This window comes from Pristiophorus japonicus, chromosome 18 (genome assembly GCF_044704955.1).
Source record: "Pristiophorus japonicus isolate sPriJap1 chromosome 18, sPriJap1.hap1, whole genome shotgun sequence".
NCBI classification, from domain to species: Eukaryota; Metazoa; Chordata; class Chondrichthyes; family Pristiophoridae; genus Pristiophorus; species Pristiophorus japonicus.
In genome coordinates, this window is record NC_091994.1 from 109,298,567 (window position 1) to 109,317,099 (window position 18,533).

The following is an 18,533-nucleotide window of genomic DNA, read 5'->3' on the forward strand; positions in this document are numbered from 1 at the left end:
TGATTGCACTATTCCTATCCAGATGTCCCGCTATTTCTTCCTTAATGATAGTTTCAAGCATTTTCCCCACTACAGATGTTAAACTGACCAGCCTATAGTTACCTGCCTTTTGCCTGCCCCCTTTTTTAAACAGAGGCGTTACATTAGCTGCTTTCCAATCCGCTGGTACTTCCCCAGAGTCCAGAGAATTTTGGTAGATTATAACAAATGCATCTGCTATAACTTCCGCCATCTCTTTTAATACCCTGGGATGCATTTCATCAGGACCAGGGGACTTGTCTACCTTCAATCCCGTTAGTCTGTCCAGCACTACCTCCCTAGTGATAGTGATCATCCCTTCCCACATTCCTATGACCAGCAATTTTTGGCATGGTTTTTGTGTCTTCCACTGTGAAGACGGAAGCAAAATAATTGTTTAAGGTCTCAGCTATTTCCACATTTCCCATTATTAAATCCTCCTTTTCATCTTCTAAGGGACCAACATTTACTTTAGTCACTCTTTTCCGTTTTATATATCTGTAAAAGCTTTTACTATCTGTTTTTATGTTTTGCGCAAGTTTACCTTTGTAATCTATCTTCCCTTTCTTTATTGCTTTTTTAGTCATTCTTTGCTGTTGCTTAAAATCTTCCCAATCCTCTAGTTTCCCACTAACCTTGGCCACCTTATACGCATTGGTCTTTGATTTGATACTTTCCTTTATTTCCTTGGTTATCCACGGCTGGTTATCTCTTCTCTTGCCGCCCTTCTTGGGTGGGTGGGGAGTCTGGTTTGCCGCATGCTCCTTCCGCTGCCTGCGCTGGCTTTCTCATGCTCTCGGCGATGAGACTCGAGGTGCTCAGCACCCTCCCAGATGCACTTCCTCCACTTAGGGCGGTCTTTGGCCAGGGACTCCCAGGTGTCGGTGGGGATGTTGCATTTTATCACTTGATAAAGTTTATATTAGCAACTATGTTAAACAGCTTAGAGAGTTAAATGAATAGAAATAAAGTCCATTCTGATCGCCCACCTGCTCACCCGTTGAAATATCGCCCCGGTAGCTTCTCCGGGACGCCTGCTTTCCTGGTCGGGTTTGGCGACGGATACAACAGCGGGCGAAAGCATTCAAATTCGCGAGTGCGGTGCTATGGGGGCGTTGCACACTCACTGACGTCACCAAGAGGGCAGCGCTAGAGTGCACGGTGCTACCCGTTAGTGCCGCCGTTAAACCTCCACTGAAGGATGCGGAGATGCCAACAGCATGGCACTCTGGGGTAAGCATTTAGCACCTCTCTTGGGCGCTAATGGATGGCGGTAAGCGACCCAATTTTTGGTCCTCGGTCCCACAGGCAGAAATAACTGGGGATGCATCTTGCAAGGGTCAATGAAACGTCACGAGTGGGATGTTGTCTCGCGATTGAAAATGTGATTTTAACAAGATGTCCCTAACGTGCCCATTCCTTTTCCCTCCAGGATGATTCCTTATGCCTGTCTTTCCACGGGAGACAAGACAGGAGTGATCGAGGTGGTCTCCCATGCAGAAACCATTGCAAACATTCAGCTCAATAAAAGCAATATGGCGGCTACTGCAGCCTTCAACAAGGATGCTCTGCTGAACTGGTTAAAGTCGAAGAACCCGGGGTAAGAAATGGAGAGAGACATCCATCATAATTTAGGACTTTTTAGGATCAGTCTTCATGCTGAACAGAAAATGCCAGAAATACACACCAGGGTCACTCAGTATCTGAAAGAGTTAACATGCTGAGCGTGATTTTCCTCCGGGTTGAGATGATTGGCACTACCCTTTCCCCCCCGCACTCGGATAGTGAGTGACCTGCTCTGTATTTGCAGCAGTTTTTCTGCTTTTTATTTCTCTTGTTTCCCCTGGCTGCAGTGTCTAGAACCAGGGGTCACACAGTCTCAGAATAAGGGCTCGGCCATTTAGGACAGAGATGAGGAGAAACTTCTTCACTCAGAGGGTGGTGAATCTTTGGAATTCTCTTCCCAGAGGGCTGTGGAGACTCGGTCTTTGAGTATATTCAAGACAGAGATCGATAGATTTTTGGATATTAAGGGAATCAAGGGATATGGGGACAGTGCAGGAAAGTGGAGTTGAGGTAGAAGATCAGCCATGATCTCATTGAATGGCGGAGCAGGCTCGAGGGGCCGAATGGCCGACTCCTGCTCCTAATTCTTATGTTCTCTTGGTACTGTATGGATCTTATTGATGAGGCTGGAGCGGATAATGCACTGTGTTATGCTGAGCTTCCATTCATGATGCTTTAATTCACTGAACACTGCAAAAAATATATAGTTTAGATTCTACCTCTAGCCTCCTGGCCGGCCTCCTACATTCTCCCCTCGGTAAACTTAAGGTGCCCGTGTCCTAACTCACACCAAGTCCCGCTCACCCATCACCCCCTGTGCTCGCTGAGCTACATTGGCTCCTGATTAAGCAACGCCTCGATTTTAAAATTCTCATCCTTGTTTTCAAATCCCTCCATGGCCTCGCCCCTCCCTATCTCTGTAATCTCCTCCAGCCCCACAATCCCCCGCGATGTCTGCACTCTTCCAATTCTGACCTGTTGAGCATCCCCGATTTTAATCACTCAACCATTGGTGGCCGTGTCTTCTGCTGCCTGGGCCCCAAGCTCTGGAACTCCCTCCCTAAACCCCTCCGCCTCTGTACTTTGAGAAGCTCCTGAAAACCTACCTCTTTGACCAAGCTTGTGGTCACCTGCCCTAATTTCTTCTTAACATGGCATGGTGCCAAGTTGTGTTTGATAACGCTCCGGTGAAGCAGCTTGGGACATTTTTCTACGTTAAAGGCGCTATATAAATGCAAGTTGTGTTTACATTAATGAAACGTTGGCCATGTGGATAACCTCGGGAGATAATTGCGTCAGTGAGCACGACCGTCGAACTGGTTTTAATTTGCCTTTCAGGAAATTGTGTGGAATTTCTTGCTGGAATTAAACAGCCAATCGAAACAACACTCAGATTGTTCACCCGACTGGTGGGAATATTTAGAATTCTTGAAAGTTTACTCCCGACGATTTGACGGTGTGTGTGGAAAGGCTGTATTCGCCTGTTACTGAAAGCACCAAACGTAATGTTTCTGACGCACCAGGCCTGACATCCTGTGGCTGCCATCCCGTGACATTTGGCTGACCTTTCCCCCTCTGCGTGTTTCTCGGGCGCGTTGCAAGGCGTGGGTCACGGTGATGTGCCTGTACGGGTTTCGAACCAGAGGACGCAGAATTGGGTGTGCACACACCCGTGGGCCCAGGTCGTGCTGCTGTTTTCCACTGACGCTGCCGGTGGTGAATTGCCCAGTGTTTGGTGCTGTGTGGTTTAACCGTGCTGCTGCCGAAACAAGACTGAGCCTCGCAGAGAACTTCAGCACTTGGCACTTTGTCCGATAACAGTCGAGAGCGATGGTTTGAAACAGTTTCCTCTCTTTCCCACAAACTCCCCCACTCTTTTTTTTTTTTAAAACAGACTGCATCATATTTTGCATTCTATAAAGATGTAATGCTTGTTGTGTGGTGGAGGGGGGGGGCGCTCTCTATTTCCTCCTTTAAGACGCTCCTACCTTTTGACCCAGCTTTTGGTCACCTGTCCTAATTTCTCCTTATGCAGCTCGGTGTCAAATTATTTGTCTCATCATGCTCCTGTGAAGCGCCTTGGGCCATTTCATTACGTTAAAGGCGCTGTATAAATTATTGTTGAATTTGATCGTAAGTACAGAGCTTGGTCTCCAGTTGTCTTGGTTAACCCTTGCCACTGGACCAAGACCTAGCTCTGTCAAGCCCGTGTGGTGGCTGGTGTGCAACGGCCACCCCACGTTAAAAAAGTCCACGCACCGGCATCTTCCACCCTTTGAGATGTAACTCATTGTAACACCTGTGAGCCCATCTTTATTTGGTGTGAAGAGCGTCATCCTCGTCACAAGGGACTGCCCACGATGATGGGTAGTAACAATGCTGCCTATTTTATTCAGCCTCCCAGCTAGGTTGTGGAACCAGATGGTCTCGTGCCCCGTTCTTATTTCTATCACGTGCTCTCGGCCACTTCGCTCAAGGGTCAGTGATGCAGGTTTTGAGCACGTGATCTCGCTTCACTGCAGCATTACACCGAGGGAGGGCTGCACCGCCACAGAGGCACTGCCTTTGAGCGGAGGCGTTGAAACAAATGGGTGGATGTATTGACACCACGCAATGGCGAGCCGGGAGTTCTCGTGATGTGCTAAATATCATCGTCAGCGGCAGTCCCTCGGAGTCGAGGATGACTTGCTTCCACATTGGAAATGGGTTTTCAGGTGACTGAAGAGTCCAATGCGGGACCTACCGTCTCTGTCACAGGTGGTTGAAGGGCCTGGATTGCCGCAAGCTCCTCCCGCTATCGACGCTTGGCTTCAGCTTGCTCGCGGCAAAGAAGACTCCAGGTGCTCAGCGCCTGCCCGGTTGCTTTTACCTCCACTTTGGGCGGTCTTGGGCCAGGAATTCCGAGGCATCGGTGGGAAAGCCAGCATATTCATTGCCCTTGAGAAGGTGGTGGTGAGCCGCTTTATACAACAGAGTGGCTCGCTGAGCCACTTCAGAGGGCAGTTAAGAGTCAACCACGTCGCTGTGAGTCTGGAGTCACACATAGGCCAGACCGTGTAAGGGCGGCAGATTTCCTAACCTTAAGGACATTAGTTAACCAGGTGGGTTTTTCCGACAATCCGGTTGTTTCATGGTCACCGTTACTGATTTATTTAGTGAACTGAATTTAAATTCCCCAGCTGCCGTGGTGGGATTTGAACTCGTCCCCAGATCAATAGTCCAGACCTCTGGAATACTGGTCCAGTAACATAGCCGCTGTGCTACCCATACCCCTGATGTAACATTGGAGGCAGTACTTGATTGTAATCCGTAGTCACCGCGAATTGTGAAAAGGTCCCCACCTCCCCCCATTTTCTCCAGTGATGTTCACACTTGCTTTTCTTCCCCCCCTCTCCCCCTTTTTCAGGGAAGCACTGGAACAAGCCATTGAGGAGTTCACCCTCTCGTGTGCTGGCTACTGTGTAGCTACCTATGTGCTCGGAATCGGAGATCGGCACAGCGACAATATTATGATCAGGGAAAACGGACAGGTATGAGGAGACACGAGAAAAGTATCATTGCTTGGGTTACAAAAAGACACAAAGTGTGTGCTTCCCGGCAGGAGTTGGAGAATCGGAGTAAGATTGAGGATCACGGGCCGCACACAGATACCCAAAGGGTCAGGCGAGTTATACGGCACTTTGTTACGGGAGCGATAGTTCAAATAAAGTCAAGTACAGCACACAATCAGGATAGACATACGACCATGACAAGGAGCTGGTACTAGTCCCGATCGGAGAGAGGGCTGGTGACACATAACATAAGAAATAGGAGCAGGAGCAGGTCATACGGCCCCTCGAGCCTGCTCCGCCATTTAATACGATTATGGCTGATCTGATCATGGACTCTGGTCCACTTCTCTGCCCGCTCCCCATAACCCCTTATTCACATAAGAGTTATTCCCCCGAACAGTTCTTATCTTCACCGTTTGCCCTGAAACACCTTTTGGGTCTTTGATTCTCTTTTTAGGGGTGGACCTGTGTAGGATTATGGACTGGACCATTTAACCGATGAAAAGTTGGGCTCTTTGTCTCAACTCTTGGGTGAAACTCTCCTTTTCACATCCTCCCAAGATTGGAGTCAAACAGGCCATTCTCGGCTTTTGGAGCTGCCCTTCATAGCGAGGGGATTGAGTATAGGAGCAGAGAGGTCTTACTGCAGTTGTACAGGGCCTTGGTGAGGCCACACCTTGAATATTGTGTACAGTTTTGGTCGTCTAATCTGAGGAAGGACATTCTTGCTATTGAGGGAGTGCAGCGAAGGTTCACCAGACTGATTCCTGGGATGGCAAGACTGACATATGAAGAAAGACTGGATCGACTAGGCTTAGATTCACTGGAATTTAGAAGAATGAGAGGGGATCTCATAGAAACATCTAAAATTCTGACGGGATTGGACAGGTTAGATGCAGGAAGAATGTTCCCGATGTTGGGTAAGTCCAGAACCAGGGTTCACAGTCTAAGCATAAGGGGTAAGCCATTTAAGACTCAGATGAGGAGAAACTTCTTCACTCAGAGAATTGTGAACCTGTGGAATTCTCTACCACAGAAAGTTGTTGAGGCCAGTGCATTAGATATATTCAAAAGGGAGTTAGATGTGGCCCTTACGGCTAAAGGGATCAAGGGGTATGGAGAGAAAGCAGGAAAGGGGTACTGAAGTTGCATGATCAGCCATGATCGAATTGAATGGTGGTGCAGGCTCAAAGGGCCGAATGGCCTACTCCTGCACCTATTTTCTATGTTTCCATGTTCCTATGTTTATGTTCACGCTGTTCCAGTCACTTTAGCTATTGCACCATGGAGTGAATCATGCAATTCTAACACCAGTCTCAAGAGACTTTTTGGTCTCGAGTTATTTCTGCCAATTCTCCTCCCCCCTCTCGTCCCATCCCAGAAATGCTGGAGCCAGTTGTACAATCCCTACCCCCACCCGGGCTAACATCACTTGGCTCAGCACAGGCTGGTAGCCAATGCTGCCACTGTCATCGAACAATGAGGTTGGGCCTCTACTCATTGGAATTCAGAAGAATGAGAGGTGATCTTATCGAAACGTATAAGATTATGAGGGGGCTTGACAAGGTGGATGCAGAGAGGATGTTTCCACTGATGGGGGAGACTAGAACTAGAGGGTATAATCTTAGAATAAGGGGCCGCCCATTTAAAACCGAGATGAGGAGGAATTTCTTCTCTTAGAGGGTTGTAAATCTGTGCAATTCACTGCCTCAGAGAGCTGTGGAGGCTGGGTCATTTAAGACAGAAATAGACAGTTTCTTAACCGATAAGGGATTAAGGGGTTATGGAGAGCGGGCGGGGAAGTGGAGCTGAGTCCATGATCGGATCAGCCATGATTGTATTAAATGGCGGAGCAGGCTCGAGGGGCCGTATGGCCTACTTCTGCTCCTATTTCTTATGTTCTTATGTAAACTAGGCTGATGTCCGCAGGGTCACGCTGTGGGAGTGCTGCATTGTCAGAGGCGTCGCCTTTCTGATGAGACAGATGGGTGGATGTGACAGGTCCCTATGAGACTGTGCAAAGTAGAGCAAGGTGTTCTCTTGATGTCCTGGCCACCACCACCATCAAAACAGATTACTGATCTTTTATCTCATTTTATGGACGTGTAAGGCGCTATATAAATACATGTATCAATAAATCCATCTACAAGATGCACTGCAGCAACTCGCCAAGGTTTCTTCAGCAGCACCTCCCAAACCCACGACCTCTACCCCCTAGAAGGACAAGGGCAGCAGGCGCATGGGAACACCACCACCTCCACGTTCCCCTCCCAGTCACACACCATCCTGACTTGGGAATATATCGGCCGTTCCTTCATCGTCGCTGGGTCAAAAATCCCTCCCTAACAGCACTGTGGGAGCACCTTCACCACACGGACTGCAGCTGCTCACTATCACTTTCTCGAGGGCAATTAGGGATGGGCAATAAATGCCGGCCTTGCCAGTGACGCCCACATCCCCGGAACGGTTACTTGTTTCTTACCAGTGAGGTGGTGGGACAGTAAAACACGGCAGGTTTAGAAAAGAAGATTGGCGGATTCCTCTTGGGAAAGAGGATGCTGGGATATTGGTTCCAGAATCCGACAGGAAACCTGATGCGAGCTTTGAAAGGTGGGGGAGTAGATGGCCAGTGGTGGTCTCCTAGCCAAAACATTGAAGGTTTTTGCTGCAACCCGCAAACGGAGGAGTTCTTCCTTCATGTTCAGCTGAATAGCAGAGTCCTCAAACTGAGCCAGTTACCTGAACCGCAGGCCCGTCCTATCCCGTATCTGCGACTCTTAGCTGGAGCCCCGAGACGAATTGCACCATGATTCTCTCACAGCTGCATCACCAAGTTCCCCCCAGATGATTTTCTATAATAGATTGTAGCTTTTGAATACCCTTTAATTCTATTCCAGGAGATTTTTCTCACTTTTTCCATCCTTGTCGTCCACAGCTCTTCCACATCGATTTCGGACACTTCCTGGGAAACTTCAAGAGCAAGTTTGGCATTAACCGGGAGCGCGTGCCCTTCATTCTAACGCACGACTTTGTCCACGTGATCCAGCAAGGAAAAACCAACAACAGCGAGAAGTTTGAAAGGTAAAAGCGTTCAAGCTTCCAGTCGGTGTGACAGTGAGTAGACTGGACGGAGAGAGGCTGTGTGGCCACATGGCCCGAGTTCCTGACCTCAGCTCCCGACTGCTGAGGCTCCGTGGCTGGGGTGTAAGATCAGGGAGCTGTGTCCCTTTCTCTAACTTTGGCTGGCCCTTGCTGTCTTTTGGGGAGCTCTGTCCTCTGTGGCTTCTGGAAGTCAAAGTGGGTCGAGTGACAATTTGCAAAGTCAGTGAGACCTTGGGATGGGCGGTTCCAGTGACGCATTCCAGCGAAACTTCAGGTTGTGGTTTATCCTCCGAGGGGACCAATCATAGACACAGGACGGACCAGGGCGGCCATTTTCACAGTACAAATAAGCACGTCCTATATTGAATGGGCCGTGGGGCCTGAAAAATTACAGCAACCATTAGTCATAAATATAAGACAGTCACTAATACATCCGATCGGGAATTCAGGAGAAACTTCCTTACCCAGAGAGTAGTGAGAATGTGCAACTCGCTGCCACAGGGTTGAGCAATGGGGGAAAAAAAGTTCCTCGCGAGAGATGTTAAATGTGGTTTGTTTTGGCGTGGCTTCTGAAAACAGGAAGTGCTTTGGGTTTCATTTGAATTTCACGGAATTGGATCAATATCTCGAAGGGGCATTCACGTTCTTAAAGAGAGGTATTGAGTACAAAAATTATGATGATCCCGCCTAAAACACTCAACTGAAGTAACGGGCCGGATCTCCAGCTTTCGGAGTTTTTCGGCAAAAACGGTAGCGCTACATGAAACTTACCGTTTCCGCTGCGCTACCGTTTTTAACCGAACTTTAGGCCTTTACGCCTGCGGCAGAGGATAAGGGAGGCGTTTCACGAGGAGTCGCGGCGCAAACCGCGAGTTTCGGCAACTTTAGTCCGGGACGGGAGTGGTGCGAGAGAGGCCTTGGGAGGGGGAAAGTCAAAACAAAATTCCCCCCCCCCAAAACATTCCAAAAACATTACCAAGGCCCTTAACCAACTAAGGCCACACCTGGAGTATTGTGTACAGTTTTGGTCTCCTAACCTGAGGAAGGACATTCTTGCTATTGAGGGAGTGCAGCGAAGATTCACCAGACTGATTCCCGGGATGGTGGGACTGACCTATCAAGAAAGACTGGATCAACTGGGCTTGTATTCACTGGAGTTCAGAAGAATGAGAGGGGACCTCATAGAAACATATAAAATTCTGACTGGGTTAGACAGGTTAGATGCAGGAAGAATGTTCCCAATGTTGGGGAAGTCCAGAACCAGGGGTCACAGTCTAAGGATAAGGGGTAAGCCATTTAGGACCGAGATGCGGAGGAACTTCTTCACCCAGAGAGTGGTGAACCTGTGGAATTCTCTACCACAGAAAGTTGTTGAGGCCAATTCACTAAATATATTCAAAAAGGAGTTAGATGAGGTCCTTACTGCTAGGGGGATCAAGGGGTATGGTGAGAAAGCAGGAATGGGGTACTGAAGTTGCATGTTCAGCCATGAACTCATTGAATGGCGGTGCAGGCTAGAAGGGCCGAATGGCCTACTCCTGCACCTATTTTCTATGTTTCTATGTTAATCGCTGCAAAAACAAAAACCTTTTAACTTGCCTTTTTTGCGGGGTTCCATACTTGCCGCTGCCGGCGGTGCTGCACAGACAGGTTTGATCCGTCGGTATTCTGGGCGCGGCGTACGGGTCGGGAGAGTGCCGAAACTCTGACGGTAACGCAGTCGGCGTCGGCGCACCTCTCCCCGGCGGTACGTCCCATCGCCGCCGCTAACCGCTACCCGAGCATCCCGCCCCGGGCTTTGCGAGCCCGGGTTTTCACCGCGGAGGGTCAAATCGCGACGAAAGGCCGGTCGCAAACCCCTCGAAAATCCAGCCCAATAACTGTGTCCGATTCTGGGCACCGCACTTTAGGAAGGATGTGAAGGCCTTAGAGAGGGGGCAGAGGAGATTTACGAGAATGGTTCCGGGGACGGGGGACTCCAGCTCCAAGTTTTTAAAACGATGAAGCCTCGTTTGGAGAGCGTTGTACCTTAATATCAGTTTCAAATGATTAATATTGGATTTGTATATTACTAGGCTGGAACTGAACTGTTAACTTATTAATATTGAAATGCTACAGTAGAATCATAGAAATTTACGGCACAGAAGGAGGCCATTCGGCCCATCATGTCTCTGCCAACCGGAAGGTTAGCTATCCAGCCAAATCCCACTTTCCAGCTCCTGTGGCCTGTAGCCTTGCAGGTTACGGCACTTCAAGTGCATATTCAAGTGGTTTTCCAGTGTAGATGGATGTATCGAGCTTAACATAGAAACATAGAAACATAGAAAATAGGTGCAGGAGCAGGCCATTCAGCCCTTCTAGCCTGCACCGCCATTCAACGAGTTCATGGCTGAACATGAAACTTCAGTACCCACTTCCTGCTTGTGTGTGATGCTAAAGTTCTTGGAATTCATACAGAGTTTTTCCTTCTATTTCCATTCCTATCCTGTTGCGGTCTTGAGAAGGTTCCGGAAGTACTGTGAACAAGCGTACATGATTCTCCGAAGGCACTGTCCTCTCTTCATCAACCTCTTTGCACTGATGCAAGCTGCTGGACTTCCAGAGCTCAGCTCCTCCAAAGATATCCAGTATCTCAAGGTGAGGAATGTCACAAGGCCGGGGCAAGAACCCCCCTGAACCACAGCCACAAAACCCTAGCACAGTTGTGTATCTGCAAACCCTGCTCAGTCCCGGTGTTTGCAAGGCAGACAGCCTGTGGCCGAGTTCCCGAACATCGGCAATACTCCACATTGCAACCGGTCCCAGGCGACCACGGGAAAAGAAAAGACTTGCATTTCTATAGTGCCTTTCAAATGGCTCCGCTTGGGGTGGTGTGTAGAATGTTTTTGTGTAAGGGGTGCCACGGTTGTGTGGGGCGGACTGGTTGGGCTGGGTGCTCTTTACCTTTCCGCCATTGTTCATTGTTCATTGGTTTATACGTAACCTTCAGGGCTGCTGACCGAGGGCCGTGTGGCTCTTTGTCGGCCGGCGCGGACACGATGGGCCGAGATAGCCTCCTTCTGCGCTGTAAATTTCTATGTTTCTTTTACGACCACCGGACGCCTCAAAGCGCTTTGCAGCAAATGACTAGGCAACCCAAATAGTTCTAAATCACAGTGTCCAATCTGATCATATTATTTATTCATCAGTGTCAGCCGTGGCTCAGTGGGTAGCACTGTCGCCTCGGGATCAGGAGGTTGTGGGTTCAAGTCCCACTCCAGGGACTTGAGCACAGAAATCTAGGCTGACACTCCCAGTGCAGTGCTGAGGGAGTGCCGCACTGTCAGAGGTGCCATCTTTCAACGTAACAAAATCAGATGATCTGGTCATCATCACATTGCTGTTTGTGGGAGCCTGCTGTGCGCAAATTGGCTGCCGCGTTTCCCGCGTTACAACGGTGACTGCACTCCAAAACTACTTCATTGGCTGTAAAGTGCGTTGAGACGCCGGTGGTTGTGAAAGGCGCTATATAAATGCAAGTCTTTCTTTTACACCTGATGAAGAGTGTTGGAACTCAGTGCCACGCCACCGATGGGTGTTTTGTGTGTGTAGTGTGCCGTTGAGAGAGGCACAATCTGTGCATTTAATGCTCTCGTAATTCTCATTGTCGCTGGGCTACAGATTGTCAGCTGGTAACGGAGCTTTTGTTTGACAGGATTCCCTCGCCTTGGGAAAAACAGAAGAAGACGCATTGAAACACTTCAAACTGAAATTTGATGAAGCACTGCGTGAAAGCTGGAAAACCAAAGTGAATTGGATGGCTCACAATGTGGCCAAAGATAATCGGTCGTAGCGGAACTCCCTCTCGCTCTCTAAAGCCTTTAACTCAAAGAAAGACACCACGAGGAGGCAATGTGACCGGTAGCAGCCTGCCCGTGTACTGCAGCGACCAATAAGTCAAGAAGTGATTGACGAGCCAATACGTTTATGAAGAATGCGAAGCTTTCTCAACAGTTTGTGAACTTTGAAAGATGTTTACATGTGGAATTTAGTGACTTGCAACCTCTCGGGGCGGGGTGAGGTACAGAATTGGCACTGAATATCCGTTTTAGTTACCCAGGTTCAGGGGAATCCTGGCCCCGCTCTGCTGGCCTGTTGCACTCCACCACGTGCTGTTATTGTCTCAGACTTTCTCTTTTTTAGTTTCGCTGTTTAGTAGACTCGGTCGGCCTGACTAGGTGAACAGGGAAAGTGCAAGTAAAGATTAAGTGGATAATCGTTCAGCCTGACAATAATGCAGGTTGAACGACTATCTTCTGCAACCACAGAAAGCCAGCTCTCGACCACCTTTCACCCCCCCCCCGCCCCCCCTTTCAGCAGAAGGGCAGTGAGAGCACATGCGACGTTCCAGAACTCCACGCACCAATGTCTTCCTTGTGCTGAGTTGTTGCTTGTTTTTGGGTGGAGGCAGAAATGTTGGTGCTGTTACCCCCCACCGCCCCTCCTCCCCCCCCCTCCCCTCTTCACCCCCCCTCCCTTCTCCCCCCCTCCCCTCTCTTCCCCCACCGCCCCTCTCCACCCCGTCCCTCTCCTCTCCCCCCCCGCCCCTCTCCTCCCCCCCCCACCGCCCCTCTCCTCCCCCCCCACCGCCCCTCTCCACCCCGCCCCTCCTCCCCCCCCCCACTGCCCCTCTCTCCCCCCCCCCACTGCCCCTCTCCCCCCCCCACCCCCCCTCTCCCCCCCCCCACCCCCCCTCTCCCCCCCCCCACCACCCCTCCTCCCCCCCCCACCACCCCTCCTTCCCCCCCCCACCACCCCTCCTTCCCCCCCCCCCCACCACCCCTCCTTCCCCCCCCCACCGCCCCTCTCTCCCCCCTTCCCCACCGCCCCTCTCCACTCCCCCCCGCCCCTCTCCCCCACCGCCCCTCCTCCCCCCCCACCGCCCCTCCTCCCCCCCCCCATTGCCCCTCTCTCCCCCCTTCCCCACCGCCCCTCTCCCCCCCCCCCCCCACCTTCCCTCCGCCCCTCTCCCCCCTCCTCCCCTCCAGCCCCCACCGCCCCTCTCCCCCTCTCCCCCCACAGTGAGCTCCTCTGCTTCCGGTGAAGCATCCCCCAGCAGGACAATTCTCGTGTCACATGCGGATTCCAGCGTCAAATCGACGGAGCGTCCTCTTGGCTGTGAGAGGCGGCTTGCCAAAGCTTTCCCTGTCGGGCCACAGGGTCGGTCAACGATGGCGTGAATAACCCATCGGATCTCCGTATTCTGATCTTCAGTGAAGAGTCAATCGATGTGACCTGCGTGATTCGACAGCCAGGATTGGTTATCAATGAGAGGGCAGCTGACCAAGAGCTTCCCCCGCCCCCCCCCACCCCAAACCGGCCGTAACTGCTTCCAGAGTCATTTCCACAGGAAGAAAATATAATTATATTTATGTGGTTGAAAAATGTGTCTGAAAGCTGCTCATTTTAAGGAGCCTTGTGGCAGCTGGGAACCGAATCGTCATCAGCTTTGTCATGAAGATCAGCCAGTCTCCCCATCTCCTCTCTCCCCTGCTCCCCTCCTCCCAGCCTCCCCTCCCCCTCCTCTCCAGCCTCCTCCCAGCCTGCCCTCTCCCCTCCTCCCCTCTCGCTGCCTCCTCTCCCAGCCTCCCCCATCCCCTCCCCCAGCCTCCCCTCTCCCAGCCTCCCCCCTCCCCCCTCCCCCCTCCCCTCTCCCAGCCTGCCCTCTCCCCTCCTCCCTTCTCCCCTCTCGCTGCCTCCCCTCCCCCTCCTCTCCTAGCCTCCCCCGCTCCCCCCCTCCCCTCTCCCAGCCTCCCCTCCCGGTTGTTTGAAGGGAGCAGGACATGCAGGGCAGAAACATCGAGGGGAAAGCTTTTCTTTTGCTTCTGCAAAGCCATATTTAACAGCAGTGCCTTGTCAGTGTAGCTGGTGAGCTGGTCCTGTTTGTACCGATCGTCTCCTGGGCTTGAAAGCAGTAATGGTTTCGGGAAGGAGATTGGGCGGAGGGGAGAGGGGAGGTGTGGTGTCTACATTGGGTGAGAGAAGAGGGGAGGGGGAAGAGAAAGGGAGAAGAGATGGGGGGGGGGGAGAGGAGGAGGATGGGAGAGGAGATGGGGAGAGGGGAGGAATGGTGTCTACATTCACCCTATTCCAAGTTTTGTCTCATGGGATGAACGTCCGAGAAGGTGTTGGAGAGACAGTGGAACGGGAGGCTTGTGGAGCACCCAGTGAGTGTTGATGAGGGACCAAAGGAAGAGCGGGCTGGTCCCAGTGCCCAAACACAAGCAGATTTTGAGCCACCTTTCCAAAGACCTTCAACAAAAGACCCAATGTGGATATGTAATATTTCGAGAGCAGATTTTGACGCGGTTCTGTGTCCTACCAAACTAGCCTTGTGTTGGTCGCACATATTTGTGTAGGTGCGGAGATAGTGTCATTGCACCTTGGTGAAGTTAACTGTGCCTTTGTTTTGCTTCTTATGCAAACTTATTTGTGTAAATCTAGCTATTTAATATTTGCATATTTAAAAACAAGGTTGAATGTTTTCGTTTTTATTTGAGGTACATTTTGTGCAGTGTAGAATCTTCAGCAATTGTTCTTGAAGGCATATGTTTACAGAATTAATATCCCAGGACATCTGAAATGCTTTGTGTAAACTAATTTTGCTGGCAGCAAAGACAAAAGGTAGGATTTTTTTTTTTTTCTGATCTTAAAAACTTTACAATGTTTTGGCACATTTGGCAAAACGATGTCAAAGTTGCGTGTGCAGCCGACATCACCCCAAGATATGTGGCCAAGCATTAGGTTGCTACTAGGTATTAAGTCATGCGTCCATGTGAGCCACTCCCCCGCTCACCGGGGGAGAAAGTGTGCTCGGGCTCCCGAAGCAGGGCGGCACGTTGCCGTAGCGATTGCCAGCCTGAGGTCTAGGCCCAATCTCGCCGACGAGGCCTTGACTTGCAACGGGAGCGGCAGCCACCGAGCGGCGATCGAGCACAGCTCGCCGCTCCCAGCCTGACCGATCGCAGCCCGGGATTCGGTGTGGTGCCGCGTGTGGGGGGGGGTGGGGAGGGAATGGAATGGAGGAGCCCGGAATTGGACTGATGTTAACGCTGTGGCGCCAAGAGGAGTACGCTGCTGCTCCTTCGAACCCCACAGAAGCGTTACCTTTCGGGGAACAAGTTGTACCATTCTTGGTTTTAGTTGAGCGGCCTCCGGCTGTTCCTCAAATGTCCCGGTACAACGAGGCACAGCTCACTCGCTGCAAGCAATGTCTCTCAGTACCTGAATGTTGCATCAGGGGCCTATGTCAGGGCGTAAGACCCCCGACTATTTGCCCGTCTCGGGTAGGTGGGTAGCTCTCCCATTTACAGCCCCCCCCTCCCCCTTTGAATATGGCATCGGGCTGGGTCCTTGGGCACCAATGTGGTGGCAGAACTGCCCCCCCCACTCCCTCGATATTCAGCCCCTGGTCTGAACTCAGGCCGTGAGTTGAAGATAACCTCGCTCCATCGTCAGATATTCGTTTCCCAAATGTATGAGCTGCGTTTCCGCATATATATATATATATATATAGACAGAGGCAAAAGAAAACAATTCAGAAGCTGGGTCTTTTAAGCTTATGTCCGTCTCTGTGTGACGCGCTGTGTGTCTGTGTTACACGTCACTGTCCGTCACAGTGCAGCATTCCTGGGTCTGGCCTCGGGCTGCAGTCTCTGTCCAATACCCGTCCCGCTCTGTGGGGTACCTCGCCACTTCGGGCGTTGGTGGAAGACGAGCGATGAGCGATGGGCAGCGCCCCTCGTTTTTACGCCACTCCCGATTGGCGTTAATGGAAATTAAAATGTGGAGGGGCGGGTAGCGAGGTGTCCAACAGGCTGCTGACTCGCTCGTTCCCGCTCTACACACAGTCGCACAATGGCAAGAGCTTACCCTGTGCCTTAGTCAGCAGGGAGTGAGCAGGGCTGTCAATCTCCCGTCCCGTCCCCTGGCCCCTCCCTTTCCAGGCACACCTTGGGTTTGCAGTGCGCACTGGATCACTGGCACGTTTCACTGCCCGTCTGAGCCCGTGACACTGCGAAGTGGGTGTCTGAACCGATCCATGAGCTGGTGTCTGTTTTAGTGATGTCTGTGTCTCCGCTTTCAGACTATAAAGTGAATCAAAAAGGGGTGCTTTCGTGTTTATGTGCAAATCTCTCTCCTCTCTCTCTCTCTCTCTCTCCCAAGCCCGCCCCACACAGTGCGCGAGGCTGAGGGAAAAAGAACACGGCTCGGCCAATGTTCCCGCGGAGCCACGCGACCACACTGCGGTCTGGAGGTCCCGCACAGGCCGCTCACCGGGAGAAACCACACCGGCGGAAAAATTTCAATGCCACTTAAAGGGACAACGCACTAAAAAAAAAAAAAATTAAGAGGGAACATTGGCCACAGCTTCTGACTGGGTCTGACTGAGGTGAACAGTCGCTCTTGCACCTTTTAAAATAACAAACTTGGTCTTTTATTAAAACGTAAAGCCTTCGCCGAGGCCTTTCGAAGCACTCGATGCCTCACAAGCAGCTGCTCAATGCTGTGATTTATTTAAGTTATAAACTTGAGCAGCAGACCTCAAGCTTAACTGCTTGGAGAGTTTGGTATCTGCCTTTTGTCGCTGGACGGAAGTCAAGGTTTGAATAGTCCCGACAGCCCGAGAGCATGAACCCAGAGGGGTCACAAGTTTAAATGTTATCCTCACCTGGCCTTTCTCCGTCGTCCATTCCTGTCTCCGCCACCGGGTGGCGCCCCCCCTCCCCCGGCTGCAGTACCAAGGAAGGCCTCTGGGAGTAGAGGCCCGATTTTAACTCTGGCAAACCGGTCTGACTTTGGCACCGTGACTTTAACCACCAAGGGGCCTAATCCGCGCGCCCCCCCCCCCCACCCACCCCTGAAACCGGCGGGTAGCGGATATCTGGCCGGTTGGCAGGAGACAGGCAGCAGGAACGCAGAGGAAAGGAGGTTTATGGAGGGTCGGCGCCATTGGGAAGTGGAAGGGGTAGCAGAGCTCTAAAACCTGGCGGGGGGCTTGGAGGAGCAACTCCTGCTTTTCCTGCTTCCCCCCCCCCCTGTCAAAAGAAAGTTTTAAAAATCTATATATATATATAAAGAAAGGTTGACCAAAAAAACTTGCCTCTTCTGGCCCCCGACTCTTCCCGTCAGCTTTAGCGGGACGCGAGAGCCCCCGCTGCGTCCCAGCTCACGCTGCCGTGTCACAAGAGGGTAGTCAGGGCCCCAATGACGTCACCCGACACGTTTAAAGAAGGACTCCTGCCGCCTGCAGCAGGCCGAGCTTGGTGGCTGCTTGGCGGGGCGGGTTAAGATTGATGTCGGCGGGTCGAGCTCTGTTGACGATTTTAACTCCTGTCTGTCCAGCTTCCGCCAGGCGAACGGGGTTAAAATCGCGCCCGATCGGTCCTGTCGGCCTGTGGCATCGATTGTTACTTCCTAGATCTTGTTCTTTGAGGGGGGGGGGGGGAGCGGGGGGGTTGGTGAGCGCGGGGGAGGGGGGAGCACGGGTGGGGGTGGGGGAAAGGGAGAGGGAGTGAAAAAGACAAAAGTCTGAGCAAAGGGGACTGTTTGTACAGATGAAGTACGATGTAAAGAGTTGTGTTAGCCAGTCCCTACCTTAACTTAATTCCTGCAGAACCACTAACCGGAGATGACAGGGGCTGCCCGAAGGACCTGGTGGTGAGCAGTCCTTGTCTGGAAATCAGGTTGTTTGTACAGAATTTACAGTGTGTTCTTTTAAATCGATGGAAGAAAAAAACTGGATGACTTGATAAATTTAAAACCTTGCTTCAAATAACTTAATGCTTCAGTGATTAAAAAAAAAGGTCAAGTTGTGTAATAAGAACAACTTTGTTATATTTAAGGAACTACAAGTGTATAATGTGTGTAATAACAAGAGGTACGGTGGACAAGCTGCCTGCTTGTCGTGTGCAGCACATCGCTGTGTCTGCGGTGCCAGAGTCTCACTTGCGGGTCACAGGTCTGCAAACTGAACCCTGTTGGCAAACATCACCTGATGTACCAGTGTGGCATTATAAGATGCAGCCTGTATTATTGAGAAGTGGACATTTGCAATATCCCAGTGTGTTTGCGGAAGTAATGTTGGAAATAAAAATGTCAGACTACCCTGTTATGCATTTATTTAAAATCCAAAAGTTCTTTAAGGTTAATCAAACGCGCTGGGCGAGGGGACCTTCCAGCAGTACGACAGACTGTGACAGTAACCAGAGATGGGCTCCGCAGTTGGTTTATGGAGCGGACAGCTTTGACCCCTGA

At 51.1% G+C, this 18,533-nt stretch overlaps 1 protein-coding gene across 8 annotated transcripts in view; it reads left to right on the forward strand.

Annotated features, from left to right (window-relative positions):
• pik3cd (phosphatidylinositol-4,5-bisphosphate 3-kinase, catalytic subunit delta) overlaps nt 1-12,853 on the forward strand; it is a 245,206-nt gene extending 232,353 nt beyond the window's left edge. For 6 of the 8 annotated variants that reach the window (XM_070860516.1, XM_070860517.1, XM_070860518.1 and 3 more), the window contains 5 exons: nt 1,451-1,618; nt 4,991-5,114; nt 8,071-8,216; nt 10,742-10,874; nt 11,932-12,852. In XM_070860516.1, coding sequence (XP_070716617.1) covers nt 1,451-1,618; nt 4,991-5,114; nt 8,071-8,216; nt 10,742-10,874; nt 11,932-12,069 — 709 coding nt within the window. In that variant the 3' untranslated portion in view covers nt 12,070-12,852. Of the gene's footprint in view, nt 1-1,450; nt 1,619-4,990; nt 5,115-8,070; nt 8,217-10,741; nt 10,875-11,931 lie in introns of all 8 variants that reach the window. The other 2 variants (XM_070860520.1, XM_070860522.1) reach the window with 1 other exon arrangement.
• The last annotated feature ends 5,680 nt before the right edge of the window (nt 12,854-18,533 follow it).